The sequence below is a fragment of the Apteryx mantelli genome, chromosome 33 (genome assembly GCF_036417845.1).
Source record: "Apteryx mantelli isolate bAptMan1 chromosome 33, bAptMan1.hap1, whole genome shotgun sequence".
NCBI classification, from domain to species: domain Eukaryota; kingdom Metazoa; phylum Chordata; class Aves; order Apterygiformes; family Apterygidae; genus Apteryx; species Apteryx mantelli.
In genome coordinates this window covers 3,052,356-3,067,426 of record NC_090010.1, presented here as the reverse complement: position 1 = coordinate 3,067,426, position 15,071 = coordinate 3,052,356, and the positions used below count along the sequence as shown (strand labels likewise).

General features: G+C 74.7%; 3 protein-coding genes across 3 annotated transcripts; 1 reads left to right on the top strand and 2 right to left on the bottom strand.

The window, feature by feature from the left end:
- Window positions 1-355: 355 nt before the first annotated feature.
- LOC136994816 (lens fiber major intrinsic protein-like) lies at window positions 356-2,954 on the bottom strand. The gene is made up of 4 exons (XM_067313963.1): window positions 2,595-2,954; window positions 1,423-1,587; window positions 1,253-1,333; window positions 356-535 (listed from the first exon to the last, which is right to left on the bottom strand). Exons 1-4 carry the CDS (start codon window positions 2,952-2,954, stop codon window positions 356-358), a joined length of 786 nt encoding a protein of 261 aa, XP_067170064.1.
- Window positions 2,955-3,938: 984 nt separating this feature from the next.
- On the bottom strand, window positions 3,939-6,084 carry LOC136994811 (aquaporin-4-like). Its single transcript, XM_067313948.1, has 5 exons — window positions 6,070-6,084; window positions 5,026-5,346; window positions 4,777-4,929; window positions 4,617-4,697; window positions 3,939-4,133 (listed from the first exon to the last, which is right to left on the bottom strand). The coding sequence occupies exons 1-5, from the start codon at window positions 6,082-6,084 to the stop codon at window positions 3,939-3,941; spliced, it is 765 nt and encodes a 254-aa protein (XP_067170049.1).
- Window positions 6,085-8,786: 2,702 nt separating this feature from the next.
- RBMS2 (RNA binding motif single stranded interacting protein 2) lies at window positions 8,787-13,493 on the top strand. The gene is made up of 13 exons (XM_067314165.1): window positions 8,787-8,909; window positions 10,183-10,331; window positions 10,457-10,515; window positions 10,592-10,683; window positions 10,783-10,940; window positions 11,361-11,440; window positions 11,511-11,620; window positions 11,692-11,738; window positions 11,825-11,918; window positions 12,002-12,049; window positions 12,712-12,819; window positions 12,909-12,986; window positions 13,067-13,493. The coding sequence occupies exons 1-13, from the start codon at window positions 8,844-8,846 to the stop codon at window positions 13,145-13,147; spliced, it is 1,170 nt and encodes a 389-aa protein (XP_067170266.1). The 5' UTR covers window positions 8,787-8,843; the 3' UTR covers window positions 13,148-13,493.
- The last annotated feature ends 1,578 nt before the right edge of the window (window positions 13,494-15,071 follow it).

Sequence of the window (15,071 nt, the reverse complement as noted above, 5' to 3'; positions counted from 1 at the left end):
CCCGGCCCGTTCCTCCGCGAGAACCGCCAGGCCGCGCCGCCCCCGGGCACCGCGGCCCCCCCCCAGCACCGGATACTCCCGGCAGGGCCCTGCCGGTGTCGGCACCGCACACACACGCACGCACACGCAGGGCGCGGGGGGCCGCGGGGGAGCCGCGCGGGCGGAGGTCGGCGGCGGCGGGGGGGGGGGAGGTCGGGGCCCTTCCCGCCCTCGCCCACGGTAAAGCCAAGCGGAGCCCCCGGGCGGCCCCATCACTGCAAAGGAAAGGAAAGTCCCCGGAGCGAGCAGAGAGGGAGAACCAAAAGCCGCCGCCGCCGCCGCCGCCGCCGCCGCGGAGCCCGGGCGCCCCCCGCTCCTACAAGCACTGCGTCTTCAGCTCGAGCGGCTCCGGCGGCGCCTCGCGCGGCGCCTCGGCCGCCGGTTCGCCCTTGAGGATGGCCAGCCGCTCGGCCAGGCTGCGGGGCCGCGGCGCCAGCACGAAGTCGTAGAGCAGCGCGGCCAGCGCGCCGCCCAGCAGCGGGCCCAGCCAGTACACCTGCGGGGCAGCGGGGCGTCCGCCAGCGCCGCCCCACCGCGGCCCGCCCGGCCCCGCCGGGAGGGTCGGGGGAGGTCGGGGGGGGGGGGTCGGGGGGCTCTTTGCATCCCGTCTGCGCGGCGCCGAGCGCGGCGGGGGGCTCCGGGATGGGGCCGCCCGCGCTGCTGCCTCGCGGGGGGGGGGGGTGGAATTCAGCAGCTGGTTCCCCTCGGGATGCGGCTGGGGCGGGACGGGACGGGGATCCCGCTGGGGCCGGACCGGGATGCGGCTGGGGCGGGACGGGACGGGACGTGGATCCCGCTGGGGCTGGACGGGGATCCCGCTGGGGCCGGACCGGGATGCGGCTGGGGCGGGACGGGACGGGGATCCCGCTGGAGCGGGACGGGAACGCGGCTGGGGTTGGACGGGGATCCCGCTGGGGCTGGACCGGGACGCGGCTGGGGCTGGACCGGGATGCGGCTGGGGCCGGACGGGACGGGGATGCGGCTGGGGCCGGACGGGACGGGGATCCCGCTGGGGCTGGACCGGGACGCGGCTGGGGCGGGACGGGACGGGGACGCGGCTGGGGCTGGACGGGGACGCGGCTGGGGCCGGACCGGTACCCCGCTGGGGCCGGACGGGGATCCCGCTGGAGCTGGACGGGGACGCAGCGGGGCCGGAGCGGCGCAGAGACGTGGGGCGCCCCGGCCCCCCCCCGGCCCCCCCTGCCCCACTTACCCAGTGGTTGGTGAAGTTGCGGGTGATGACGGCGGGGGCGAAGCAGCGCGCAGGGTTCATGCCGGCTCCCGTGTAGTAGATCTGCGGGCGGCACGGCGCGGTGGAGGGGCCGCCCGCCGCCCCCGCCGCCCCCTCTCGCCCCCCCCCCCGGCCCCGCCGCCCGCTCTTACCCCGAAGAGGTGGCCCAGGGTGAGGGAGAAGCCGACGGCCAGCGCCACCGAGCCCAGGCGGCCGTCGCGGCGCTCGTCGTAGCTGGCGAAGACGCAGAGCACGAACTGCATGGTGAGGACGAGCTCCACCGCCGTGCCCTGGCCCAGCCCCACGCTGGGGTGCAGCTGCGGCGGCGAGGGGCGTCAGCGCCCGCCGGGAGCCCCGGCGTCCGGGCGGCAGCGAGCGCCCCCGAGAGCCGCACCGCCGTCCGCCGCGGCGCCCGGACCCGCAGCACCCCCGGGCGTCGCCCCCATTTACCCCAAACCCCGCCCGGCTCCCCAATAACCCCCCCCCCCCACAGCACCCCCAGCCCCGCAAACTCCTCCCGGCACCCCCCAATAACCCCCCCCACAGCATCCCCAGCCCCTCAAACTCTTCCCGGCCCCCCAATAACCCCCCCACAGCACCCCCAGCCCCACAAACTCTTCCCGGCCCCCCAATACTCCCCCACAGCACCCCCAGCCCCTCAAACTCCTCCCGGTCCCCCAATACTCCCCCACAGCACCCCCAGCCCCGCAAACTCTTCCTGGCCCCCCAATAACCCCCCCACAGCACCCCCAGCCCCACAAACTCTTCCCGGCCCCCCAATAACCCCCCCACAGCACCCCCAGCCCCGCAAACTCTTCCCGGCCCCCCAATACTCCCCCACAGCACCCCCAGCCCCGCAAACTCCTCCCGGTCCCCCAATACTCCCCCACAGCACCCCCAGCCCCGCAAACTCTTCCTGGCCCCCCAATAACCCCCCCACAGCACCCCCAGCCCCACAAACTCTTCCCGGCCCCCCAATACTCCCCCACAGCACCCCCAGCCCCGCAAACTCCTCCCGGCCCCCCAATAACCCCCCCCACAGCACCCCCAGCCCCACAGCACCCCGAAGCCCTCCTGGTCCCCAATCCACCATTAACCCCCCACATCACCCCCAGCTCCAGACCCCTCCAATCCCCCATTACCCCCCCACATCTCCCCCATCCTCAGATACCCCAAACCCCTTCCAGCCCCCCAATAACCCCCCCACATCACCCCCAGCCCCAGATACCTCAAAGACCTCCCAGTCCCCCAATAACCCCCCAAATCACCCACGGCCCCAAACCCCTCCTGGCTCCCCCATCACCCCAGCGCCGGCCCCGCTCACCGCGCTGAGGCCGAGGGTGCCGCGCACGGGGGCCGGTGTCACCCCGTAGAGCAGCCCGGCCCCGGCCAGGGCGCCCAGCAGCTGGGCCAGCAGGTAGCCCAGGGCGCGGGGCAGCGAGAGCTGCGCGGCCAGCAGGAAGGCCACGGTGACGGCCGGGTTGATGTGGCCCCCGCTCACGTGGCCCAGGGCCTGCACCAGCGTGGCCTGGGCCAGCCCGAAGGCCAGGGCGGCCCCCAGGGCGCCGGGGGGGCCCGCGGCCCAGCGCAGCGAGGCCCCCAGCCCCAGCAGCACGTAGAGGAGGCTGCCGAGGAACTCGGCGAAGATGGCCCTCCAGAAGGAGGCCGAGCGCACTTCCCGCATGGTCTGGCCCCGCGCCGCCCGCCCGCGCCCTGGCCCTCGCCTGCCGCCGGCCCCGCTGCCCCCTGTGCGGGGGCCGCCCCCGGGGCCGCCTTATAACCCCCCCCCCCGGGGCGGCCCCGGGGGTGGGATCCCACTGCCGCCGCTGTCCCCCCCCACATTAACTGCTTCGCTGCCCGGCCAGGCTGCATGACCCACATGTCCCCCCCGCCATGGGCGACCCCTCCTCTGAATAGTGGGACCCCCCCCCCCCCGGGCTACCCTCTGCCCCATAGCAGCCCTCATGCAGACCCCCATTTTGGGGGCACCATGGGGCGATGCTGTAGGGACCCCCTGGTTTGGGGGGGGGGGTGATGCTGCAGGAACCCCCTGGTTTCAGGTGCACCGTGGGGCAATGCTGCAGGAACCCCCCAGTTTTGGGAGTGATGCTGCAGGGACCGCCTGGTTTTGGGGGTGCTGCTGCAGGGACCCCCCCGCCCGTGCCCCCCCCCCCCTTGCTTGGCGGGAGGGCTGTTTGCAGCAGGGTTATTCAGCTCAGCTTAGCGGGCGCTAATTCCTCGGCCGGGTGGGGATTAGGGCCGGCCTTGGCCATTGGCGCGGGGCACAAATCTGCCAGGGCTGCAGAGGCTGCAACAAAGCGCTTTGCTGCGCTCAGCGCCCCGGGGGGGGGGGGGGGGGCCGGCTGCCCACCGCCCCCGGCCACTGCAGGGCCCCGGCAGGGGCAGCTGGGGGGAAACCGAGGCACCAGGCAGTGGTGGGCGCAGGGGAAGGACCCAGGCGTCCGGGACCCCCCCCCACCCCAAACCCGGTGTTTTTGCAGCCAGCTGAGCCCCCGGGGGCAGAGCCGCCCCCCGCAGCAACGCTCGGCACCCGTCTCCGACACCAAAGCCACGTTTAATCCCCGCGGAGGGAGAGGGGCACGTCTGGGCACGGCCCCCGGCCCCTCCTCGCCCTGCTGGGGGGTCCCTGGGCGGCAGCGCGGGGGGCTCAGGCCGTGCCCTGGCCCCGCGTGGCCGGGGGGCCGGGGGGCGACGAGGGGGCCGGGCTGGGGGTCTCCGCCGGCGCCACGTCGCGGCAGGTCAGGCAGGCGCCCAGCCTCTCCCGCGAGGCGCCGGCGGCGAAGAGCAGCTCGTGGCAGAGCCCGGCCAGCACCGCTCCCAGCACCGGGCCCAGCCAGTACACCTGGGGGGGGATGCGGGGGTCGGGGGCTGCCAAGGGCGCGGGGGGACCTGTCCCAGGCACAGGGACACCCACACCAGGGATGGGGCGGACCTTTCCCAGGGATGGGGGGACTGGGGGAGCCACACCAGGGATGGGGGGGACCTTTCCCAGGGATGGGGGGACCACGAGGACCCGAAATGGGGGTGGGCAGCTGAGCGGGAGCCATCCCAGGGACGGAGGAGCTGTCCGAGGTGTGGGGGGACGGGAGGCCTCGCACCAGGCATGGGGGGGAGCTGTCCCAGGTATTTGGGGACAGGGGCACCCACACCAAGGATGGGGGCACCAGGGGCACCTTTCCCAGGGACAGGGGGACCGGGGGACCCACAGCAGGGATGGGGGGAGCTGTCCCAGGGCCGCGGGGACAGGGGGACCCACACTGGAGCTGGGGGCACTCGTCCCCACGCCGGGGGCTCGGTGCGGGACCCGGGGACGCTGCCGACTCACCCAGTGGTCGTCCCAGATGCCGGTGACGACAGCCGGCCCCAGCGAGCGGGCCGGGTTCATGCTGCCCCCCGAAAATGGCCCCTGCCAAGAGCAGGGGGGTGACAGCCGGGCCCGGATGCCTGGGTCCCCGCGGGGGGCCGGCCGGGGCGGGGGTCCTTACCGCAGCCAGGGCGCCGGCGGCCACGGCGCTGCCCAGGGCCAGCCCGCCCTGGGGGGCCGGCCAGTCGGCCGCGGCGAAGGCGGCAAGCGCCAGCTGGAAGGTGGCGAAGATCTCCCAGCCCAGGGCCTGCCCCGCCGTCCCCGCGGCGCTCACCTGCCGCAGACCCAGCCTCAGCGCCCCCCCGCCGCCGCCGCTGCCGCCGGGGACCCAGGCGTCCGGGTCGGGGCGGGGGGCCGGGGCCGCGCTCACCCTGGTGACGAGGCCGGCGTCGTCCGGCAGGGCCAGGCGGGCCGCGGCGGCGGCCAGGAGGGCCCCGGCGCACTGGGCCAGGAGCCCGGCGGCCCCGCGCAGGGCGCCCAGCTTGCGGGTGCAGAGCAGGGCCAGGGTGAGCGCCGGGTTGGCCTGGGGCGCCCCGAGGCTGCAGGCCAGCGCCCCGGCCGCCAGCCCCCTGGCCAGCGCCGGCGCCAGGGGCCCGGGGGCCGCCGAGGCGCCCAGCACCACCCCCACGAAGATCAGCGTCGCCGCTGCCTCCGCCAGCACCCCCCGCCAGAAGCACCCGCTCCGCAGCTCCTGGGGGCACAGGGGGGCCGGGTGTCACCACCGGCATGGCAACGGGCCACCACGGTGACTGGGGGCCATGGCAACGGGGCACCACGGTGACCGGGACCATAGGGACAGGGTACCACAGCCATGGGGGAGCCACGGCAATGGGATGCTGCGGTGACCAGAGCCACGGTGATGGGGGCACTGCGGTGGTGGGGGAACCATGGTGACAGGGTGCCTCAGTGACCAGTATCATGGTGATGGGGTGCCATGGTGACGGGGTGCCATGGTGATGGGGAACCATGGCAACGGGGCACCACAGTGAGGGGGACCACGGTGATGGGGCATTGCGGTGATGGGATGCCGTGGTGATGGGGGGGGTTTTGGCAGTGGGGGGGGTGCCACGGCGATGGGGACAGGTACTGTGGCAACAGGGTCACCACAGCAATGGGGTCACCATGGCAACAAGGGCACCATGGCAACCATCCTGGGCCGGGTACCACAGCAACAGCTGCCATGACAACAGGGGGGAGGCCTGACAAGGGGGGGGGGGTTACAGTCCTGGATGCAGGGTCAGGCATCCCGGCATGGAGATGAGGGCTGCATGGACAGGCACAGCGGGTCCCCAGTGCTGGGGGATGCAGGCGGGGGTCTGGGCCGGGGTCTCCCCACGTGCCCCATCCCTGGTGGGGAGGGACCCTGTGTCCTGGCCGGGGACAGCCGGGGGCTGCGCGGCTCGCAGGGCCTTACCTCCCTGATGGCCATGGCGCAGCTGCGGTGCCGGCAGGAGGGGATGGAGGACGCCCGGGGCAGGGGCTCCTCCCGGCCCCCCCAGCCCCCAGCGCAGCAGCACCCAGTTTGGGGGGGAGTCGGGAGGGATCTCCGTAGGAGGGAGGGGGCTGAGGCTGGGGCAGGGCCCTGGACACCTGGAGATGCTGCCGGCGCCATGGCAACGAGCAGGGACCCTTTGGGGTGTTGCCATGACAACCGGCGCCCAGCAAGAGATGAAAGCCGGGATGAAAGGCGAGGGGAGGCAGAGGGGGGGGCGCCAGGGAAGGAGCCTGCCCACGGAGGGGGTAAGGGGCCCCGGGAGCCAGCCCCCCCCCATCATGCACTTGTGTGATGAGCGTGCCGTTCTCAGCTGGGGACGATCCCCGCCGTGCCTGCACCCCACACAGGCCTACGGGAGAGGTCTCAGGCAGCCCAGGAACAGGGGCAGCTGCCCCTCTGCCCCATGGCTTGCCGGGCACCGGCGGCCCCTGCCAGCTCAGCAGGGCCCCGGCCCCGCTCACGTGCTGTGAGTCAGCAGTGCTTTAGTGCCAAAGGCCCTGGCTCAGCACGGGGTGGGGGCGTCCCCCCATGCCGGCGGCCCCGCGTGCCGCTTGCCACGGCCCTGCTGACGGCCTGCAAAGAGCCAGAACAATCCCTGCTGAGCGGGCTGCGCGCAAAGGGGCCCGTGCCTGCCCTGCTGCCAGCACGGGGGCACCCGCACGGGCACAGGCGCAGGCATGGGCCCCGTGGGCACGCAGGGGGCCTGCTGCCCCACACTGGGGCAGCCGAGGCCCTGGGGGGGGGCACGGGAGCACAGGGAAGGGCCTGATGTGGGGCAGAGTGGGGTGGCCACAGACCCCCAGCCCAGCTGTCCCAGACCTGCGTTGAATGTGGGTTGGGCTGGACGAAGCTGGGAGGGGGCCCCATCCTGCTCCACAGAACCCCCCAGGGACCCCCCTGTCCTGCCCCTGCCCCACAGAGCCCTCCTTGGGGGTCTCCCGTGTCCTGTCCCTGCCCCAGAGACCCCTCCTTGGGGGCCCCCTGTGTCCTGCCCCACAGACCCCTCCCCGTTGGACCCCCCCCCATCCTGCCCCTTCCCCAAAGACGCCCTCTGGGGACCCGCCATCCTGCCCCACAGAGTGCCCCCGCCTCCAGCCCCCCCATAACCGCTACCCTCCCTCTCCTGGGGAGGGGGAGAAACCCCCTCCGCGTGACCCGAGATGCCAACATGGCGGCGCCCGAGTCGCCTTCAGCCGCAGGGCGGAAGGCGCCGGAGTCACGCGACGGAGGGGCGCCAAGATGGCGGGGGGGGGGGGAAAAGAAGCTGGGGCCACGTGACCGGCGGATCCAAAATGGCCGCGCCCATAGTGCGGGCGGTGCGGGGCAGCGCGGCGCTGCGGGCCGCCCCGCTGAGGGGTAATGGCGGAGGGGGCGGGGCTCCAAGGGGCGGGGCGGGTCCTAAAGGAACCTCGCTTAAAGGGGCCGCGCGTGAGGGCGGGGACCCACTGCTCTCCCCATGGGGCGGCACCGGCGCAGCTGCCCTGCGGGGACAGCGCAGGCCCTCCGTGCCCTGCCATCGTGCCTGCGGGCCCCCCTCGTCCCGGGCAGACGGAGCTGCTGACAGTGGGGCCCGGTGGTCTCTGGTCCGCACATGGCTCCCGGCCCCACAGGGCTCCTTCACCCCCGGCCGTCAGGCCCCTTCCCTCTCTGGGGCCGCCTACCCTGTCTCTGGAGAGGGGCCAAATAAGTAAGACCTGAAACCAAGTCTGCATCCCGTGCGGCTCCAGCGGGCTCCCCCACGGGGTCCAGCCCTGCGGGAAGCCCCACAGCGCCATGGGGCAGACCTGGTGCCCTGGGGGCAGGTGGGGCTGAGGTTGGTGGGGGCGGGCAGATTGACACCCCCCCAGATCCCGCTGCCTGCTCCAGGCCTGGTTTTGCCCCTCTCCAGCCCAGAGGCACCTGGGTGGCACCTCCACCTGCCTGACACCGCCCTGGCTGCAGGGAAAACCTGGCCCAGAGTCTGGATCTGGAACAGGGCCTGGCAAACTGGGGGGGGTTCACTCTCCCTGAGCTGGGGCGAGGGGGCCGAGGCGTCCCTGGTTGGCAGGGGGGCTCAGGGCCGGGGCAGGGGGGACGCAAGGGGTGCTCCTGCCCCTCCGGTCCTTCCACTTCCCTATCTGCACTGGGGCCGTGCTCTGGCCAAGGGGGGGGGGGGCCTGAAGAGGGGGGGCGACCCCCTGCTTTTGCCCCGATTAGCTGCCCAGGGAAGACTGACACCCCGGAAAGCTCAGCAGGGTCAGCCCCGTCCTGGTGTGGATGGGTGACCTGGGGTGGGGGTCTGCCCCACACAAGGGGCACCCAAGGGGGAAGGCAGGCCGGGGGGGGGGCCCTTCACTGGGAGAGGGGCACCGGGGGGGGGGGGGGACGCCCCCCTCCCCCAGCCCTCGCAGGACGTGCCAGCGGGGTCGCCATGCCGGGCCTCCCCGCAGCCCCCCCGCGGGTCCCGCTCCCTCCGGGCTGGGTCGAGCCCGGCGTGGGCGAGCAGTGGGAGCGGTGGCGGCCCCATGGCGGCGGCGGTGGCGGCGGCGGCCGGGCCTAGCCGGGCTCGGGGCCGTCCGCGGCGTTAGGACCCGGGGCCTGTGCGGTGCCAGCCCCAGATTCCAAGCTAGTTTCCCTGGCGTGACGTCAGGCGTGAGCCCGTCTCGCTCCCGGCCTGCTCCGGCCCCTCTCCAGCGCGGAGCACTACGGGGAAAATGCTGCTCTCGGTGCAGCCGCGCTCCGGCATCGCCGCCTTCACCTACAACAAGAGCAGCAAGAAGGTACGGGGGGCCCGGCCCGCCCGGCAGCCCCCCCCGGCCGGGGCGCCCGGCCTGCAGCCCGGCCTGGCCCTCGGCCCCCCGGCCCGGGGCAGCCCCCGCCGTGGGGGCAGCGGCGCCTCGGCCCGGCCTGTGCCCCCCCCCCTCGCAGGGCCGGGGGGGGGGATGCGTGGGTCGGGGTGGGGGGGAACCGCCGTGGCAGCCCCTGTCCCCCTCTCCCCCGGGGCTCGGCCATGGTGGGGACGCGTCTCCCTCCCGTGGGCGGCAGGCCCTGGCTGGGGGGGGGGGGCAGGCCCCGAGCAGGGGGTCCCCCACGGCGGGGGCCAGCCCGGACGCCTGGGCTCCCACGCTGGGGAGAAGTGGTGAGAGCAGGGCGGGGGGGGGGGGGCAGGATGCCTGGGCCCTCGCGGGGCTGGGGCGCCGGGGAGGGAGGGGGCCGGACGCCGGGGTCCTGCCCCGCACCGGGGCTGGACGCCGGGGCTGGACGCGGCCGACCCGGCCCCTGACCTTGGGAGGCCTCAGAGCCCGCCCGGTGCCTCAGTTTCCCTCCCTCGAGGGGGCCAGGCCAGGCGGGGGCTGCCCCCGCCGGCCGCAGGCACCTGCCTGAGCCCGGACGCGTGTGCACACGCGTGTGCAACGCGCGCACACCTGCCCTGCCCGCCCCCAGGCACGGCGCTGCCCCCCTCGCGCGCGTGCCGCCCGCCTGCCTGCCTGGCCCGGCCGAGCTCTTGCACACGTGTTCCCCGCGCGCACACGCATGTAACACGCTTGCACGCGCGTAGGGGAAGGGTGTTGGGGCTGGGTCCCACGCGCGTGTGCACCCACGGGTGCATGCACCCGCACGCGCGCGCACCGTGCACACATGTGTGCTGGGGATCCCCAGGGCTGCCCGTGGCGGGGGGGGGGGGGGGGGGACGACCCCAGCCCCAGGACCCCGGCGAGCGGGTGTCACCCCATCCCCAGCGCCGGGACCGGGGGACGGACGCCCCGAGCCGCAGCCCGGCCGGGTTGGGGGGCCGTGGGGCAGGGAGGGTGCGGGGACACGGGGCCGGGGGGGGCACCGGGGCAGGCGGGGGCGGCCGCGGGCGATTCATTTTTGCACATTGACATCAGGCCCGGAGGTTTCCCGTCCAGCGCCGCCTCCGGCCGCTGCTCCGGGGGCCCCGGGGATGGGGGCGCTGGCCGTGGGGCCCCTCCGCACTGGGGGCCCCGCGGCCATGGGGGGGGGGGTGCGGGGGGGGGATGCGGGGCGGCGGGCGCTGACCCCTGCCCCCAGCAGCCCTATGCGCCGCCGGCGCCGCAGCCGGGCCCCCCCAGCCCCAGCCCCGCCGGGGGGGCCGCCGACCAGCTCAGCAAGACCAACCTGTACATCCGGGGGCTGCACCCCGGCACCACGGACCAGGACCTCGTCAAGCTGTGCCAGCCGTGAGTGGGGCCGGGGCGCGGGGAGACCCCCCCCCCTTGGGCGGGGGGGGGCAGGACACCGGGGTCCCTGCTATGGCAGGGCTGGGGGCTGGGCCGGTGCTGACCCCCCCCCCACTTCCCCCCAGCTACGGGAAGATCGTCTCCACCAAAGCCATCCTGGACAAGACGACCAACAAGTGCAAAGGTGGGGGGCGAGGGGCCGGGGGGCGAGGGGGCTGGGGTGCTTGGGGGGGGTCTTACCCCGTTTCCCCCCCCCCCAGGCTACGGCTTCGTCGACTTCGACAGCCCCACGGCGGCCCAGAAGGCCGTGACGGCGCTCAAGGCCAGCGGGGTGCAGGCGCAGATGGCCAAGGTAAAGCCCCCTCTGGGGTCCCTGCAATCCCCCCCCCACCAGGGACCCCGCGGCTGCTCGGGGACCCCCCCGGCGCGGCCGCCCTGACGCCCCCCACAGCAACAGGAGCAGGACCCCACCAACCTCTACATCTCCAACCTGCCGCTGGGGGTGGACGAGCAGGAGCTGGAGGCGCTGCTGAAGCCCTTCGGGCAGGTGGTGTCCACCCGCATCCTGCGGGACCCCCACGGGGCCAGCCGCGGCGTGGGCTTCGCACGGTACGGGGGGGGCGCGGGGGCTCCGCTCCAGCCTGGGGGGCTGCAGGGAGCTGCATGGGGCTGGGGGGCATTGCACGGGAACGCATGGGGCTGGGGGGGCTGCAAGGGGGCTGGGGTGCCCAGGAAGGCAGGGGGGGTTGCATGGGGTTGGGGGAGAGCTGCATGGGGTTGCATGGGGCTGAGGATGCCCAAGAGGCCGGGGGGGCTGCACGGGGCTGGGTGGGTTGCATGGGGTTGGGGGGAGGCTGCAATGGGGCTGGGGTACCCAGGGGGGTGGGGGGAGTTGCATGGGGTTGTATGGGCCCGGGGGTGCCCGAGAGGCTGGGGGGGGGTTGCATGGGGCTGGGGGGGCTGCGAGGGGCCGGGGTGCCCAGGAGGGGCCCCGCGCCGCCCCGCGCCGCAGCCCGGCCGCCCCCCCAGGATGGAGTCCACGGAGAAGTGCGAGGCCGTCATCACCCACTTCAACGGGAAGTACATCAAGACGCCCCCGGGGGTGCCAGGTGGGCCGGGGGGGCCGGGGGGGGGCCGGGGGCGCCGGGCCGGGCCGGAGCTGACGTCCCGTCCCCGCAGCCCCCCCGGACCCGCTGCTCTGCAAGTTCGCGGATGGGGGGCAGAAGAAGCGTCAGAGCCAGGGCAAGTTCGTGCCCAACGGGAGGGCCTGGGCCCGGGACGGCGACGCGGTGAGAGGGGGCCGGGGGGGGCAGGGGGGGCCGGGGGGCCGGGGCGGCTCTGACCCCCTCTGCCCCCCCAGGGCACCGTGACCTTGGCCTATGACCCCGCGACGGCGCTGCAGAACGGGTGGGTGCCCCGCGGCCCCCCGCCGCGCCCCCCCACCCCCTGCCCCAGCCCCCCGGGCCCCCCCTGACCCCCGCCCCGACCCGCAGGTTCTACCCGGCGCCCTACGGCCTGGCCCCTGGCCGGATGATGGCCCAGACGGCGCTGGCCCCCTACCTGCCGTCCCCTGTCTCCTCCTACCAGGTACGTGGGGGGCTGCGGGGGGCCGTGGGGCCCATGGGGGCACCTGGGAAGGCCCCGGCCCCACCTGGTCCCGCCGCCCGCAGGTCCACGGTCCCGCCTGGATGCACCAGTCGTACCTCATGCAGCCCACGGTGAGCCCCGCACAGGCGGCACGCATCACCGCGCGCATCACCACACGCATCACCACGCGCATCACTGCATGCATCACTGCGCGCATCATTGCATGCATCACCGCGCATATCGCCGTGCATATCACCGCATGCATCACTGCACGCATCACTGCATGCATCACCACGCATATCACCGCATGCATCACTGCACACATCACTGCACGCATCACTGCACGCATCATCGTGCACATCATCGCCCCACACCGCGGCCCGCACCTGCGCTGCCTGGCATCGCACCTCGGGCAGGCCCCGCCCCTCTGCCGTCATGGCCCCACCCACTGCTGTCATTGCCCCACCCATTGTGGTCATGGCCCCTCCCCCTAGGCCCCGCCCCTGCCCCACAGCCCCATTCCTTGGCCCTATGCATCCGTGTCCTCACCTGACCCCGTCCCCGGGGCCCCATGTCACCATGGCCCCGCATGTCCCCCTGGCCCCACATGTCCCCGAGGCCCCATCCTGTGTCCCTGTGCCCCCCATGTTGCTGCAGCCCCACTTCCCCGCCTGCCACGGTCCCGCGTCCCCACGTCCATGGGGCGCCGCGTCCTCGCGTGCCCCCCCCCCCCGTGTCCCCGGCGGCGTCCCCGCGGCCCCACCTCGCCCCCCCGCCTGACGGTGCCGTGCAGGGCGCGGTGCTGGCCCCCGCCGTGGACCACGCCGTCTCCATCCAGCCCTCCGTGATGGCGCCCCTCACCCAGCAGCTCGGGCACCTCTCGCTGGGCAGCGCCGGCACGGTAAGACCCCCCCCCTCCCCGGACACCCCCCCCCCCCCCCGCGTGTCCGCGCCCCCGCGGGGCCCCGCGCTCACCCGCTGCTCCCGCAGTACGTGCCGGCCGCCGCCGTGCAGGGAGCCTTCGTCCCGCCGTACGCGCCGGTGCCGCCCTGCGCCGTGGCCGTGGAGGTAGGAGCCGCCCCCCCGTGCCCCCCCCCCCCGCGCGGCGCCCCCCCCCCCCCGCCGCCCCACTAACGGCGTCCCCGCAGGACGGCAGCGCCCCGCCGAGCCACGTCCCCGTGGAGTCGCCGTCCGAGCACAGCGCCTACCCCTACCCCTACCCCAAGTAGCGGTGGGGGGGGCCGGGGGGGGGCCGCGACCCCCGCCCGCCCCGCGGCCAGGCCCCGGCGGAGCCCCCCCCCGTGCTGCCGCCGCCGCCGGGGGGGGGCCGGGGCCGCCCCGCTCCGGGCACCCAGGACCCCGGGGGACGGGGGGGGACGGGGACCGGGCTGCGCCCGCCTGGGGCCGGCCCGGACCCCCCCACCCCGCCTGGCCTCGCTGCTCCGGGGGGCCCGCGGCGACCCCCCGCCCCGGCTCTGCCTTTACCGCTGGTTTCAAGACAACTTTTGCCTTCTTTTGTTCTTTTTTCTCTGAAAGGAAAAGCAGCCCCGGCCGGGGGCCCCGTGCCTGGGGTGGGGGGGTGGGGGGGGGGCTGCAGCTTCCGTTGCTTTTTGCTGCCCCCCAACCTTGCTGCCCCCCCGCAAAGCCCCGGGGCTCGCAGGCGGCGGCGGCCCCCGGCCTCCCCTTGGAGGGCTTTTTTTGCCTCCTGCATTTTCTAAAAAAGGAAAAGAAAAAAAAAAAAAGGAAAAAATAGGAAAAGAAGAAGAAAAAGAAAAAAAAAAACAACCAAGGGGGGGGTCGGGCCCCCCGGCGGCCCTGGCCGCCCGCCCCCGCCCGCCCCGCGCGTCCTGGGCGCTGCCGGAGCCCCGGGATGCGGCGCGGGAGCCGCCGGCGCCGCCGGGACTCTCGGTGCCTTCTGCTGCCGCCGTTTCGGACTGTGCCCCCCCCGCCCCCGGGTCCGGCTCCCCGGGCACCAGCCCCCCAGCAGGGCCGGGGCGTGCTGGCCCCCCCGCTGCCGCCGGTCCTGCCCCCCGGGGGCGCGGGGGGGCCCGGGGCTCTGCATGTTCCTCCCCTGCCCCCCTGCCCCCTCCCCGCTCGGGGGGGCAGGACAAGTGCAATAACCCCCCCCCCGCAACGCTTTCACCTGGCGACGGGCGCCCCAAGGGTTCCCCAGGCACTTTAGACCCCCCCCCCCGCGCCGGGGGCGGCCGCGGCCCCCCCCGTGCAGCCCAGCACCCCGCGGTGCCCCCCGCTTGCGCAGCGACAATCAGGGGGGGCCGCACGGCGGCGGCTCTTTTAACCAAAGATCGAGGGTGTCGTGGGGGTGCGGAGCCGCCCCGGCCCCCCCCAGCCGCCCGCCCGCCCGTCTGTCCCCACGGGGCTCCGGCCCCCCCTTTGCTTCCAGCTCTGGGGCCGGCCGTGCCCCCCCAGTGCCAGCTCTGCCCAGGGCCTCCCGGTTCTTCCAGCCCCCCCGCAGCGGGGCCCCCCGGCCTGCCATGGGGCAGGGGGACCCCGGCCCCCCCACGGGGCGGCGGGGTCCCCCGCCACACATCTACCTCACCCCACAGCTCGGTGCGTGCTCAGCCCAGGCCTGGGCCTGCCCAGGGGGGGGCCGCGGCCCTCCGCCCCCCGCTTGGGGTGACACCACCCCCCGGTTTCCAGCCACCACCCACCTCTCCCGTTGCTGCTAGCGCCCGGCCCCCCGGGCACGGCCCCTTTGGTTGGGGGGGACGGACACCCCCAAGGAAGGAACCAAAGAGGGAGACCTGCAGATGGGCACCCCAGGCCCCCGCGGCCGGGGGGGGCGCCAGGCCCCCCGGCCCTGCTGCCCCCGAGGAGGGGCGGCGGTGCCAGGGCCCGGCCTGCCCCGGGCCTGGGGGGCCCGAGCTGCAGAGGAGAAGCTGAGGCCCCCCAGGCCCCCTCGTGCCCCCCTTTAATTTATACGTAGTGCATTTTGTACAGGTTTTTAAGTTGCTTTTTTTTAAAATCTCGAGAGGTTTCTAGTTTTGTATTTCTTCCTCCTGCTTCCGCGCTCCGGCCCGGCTCGTCCCATCCTGCCCCCCTCAACCAGCTCCCACCGTCTCATTTTGGAGTTTTTTTGTTTTTAAATAAAAAGGCGAGAAAAGCCAAGGCCTCTGTTGTGCGGGAAGGGGG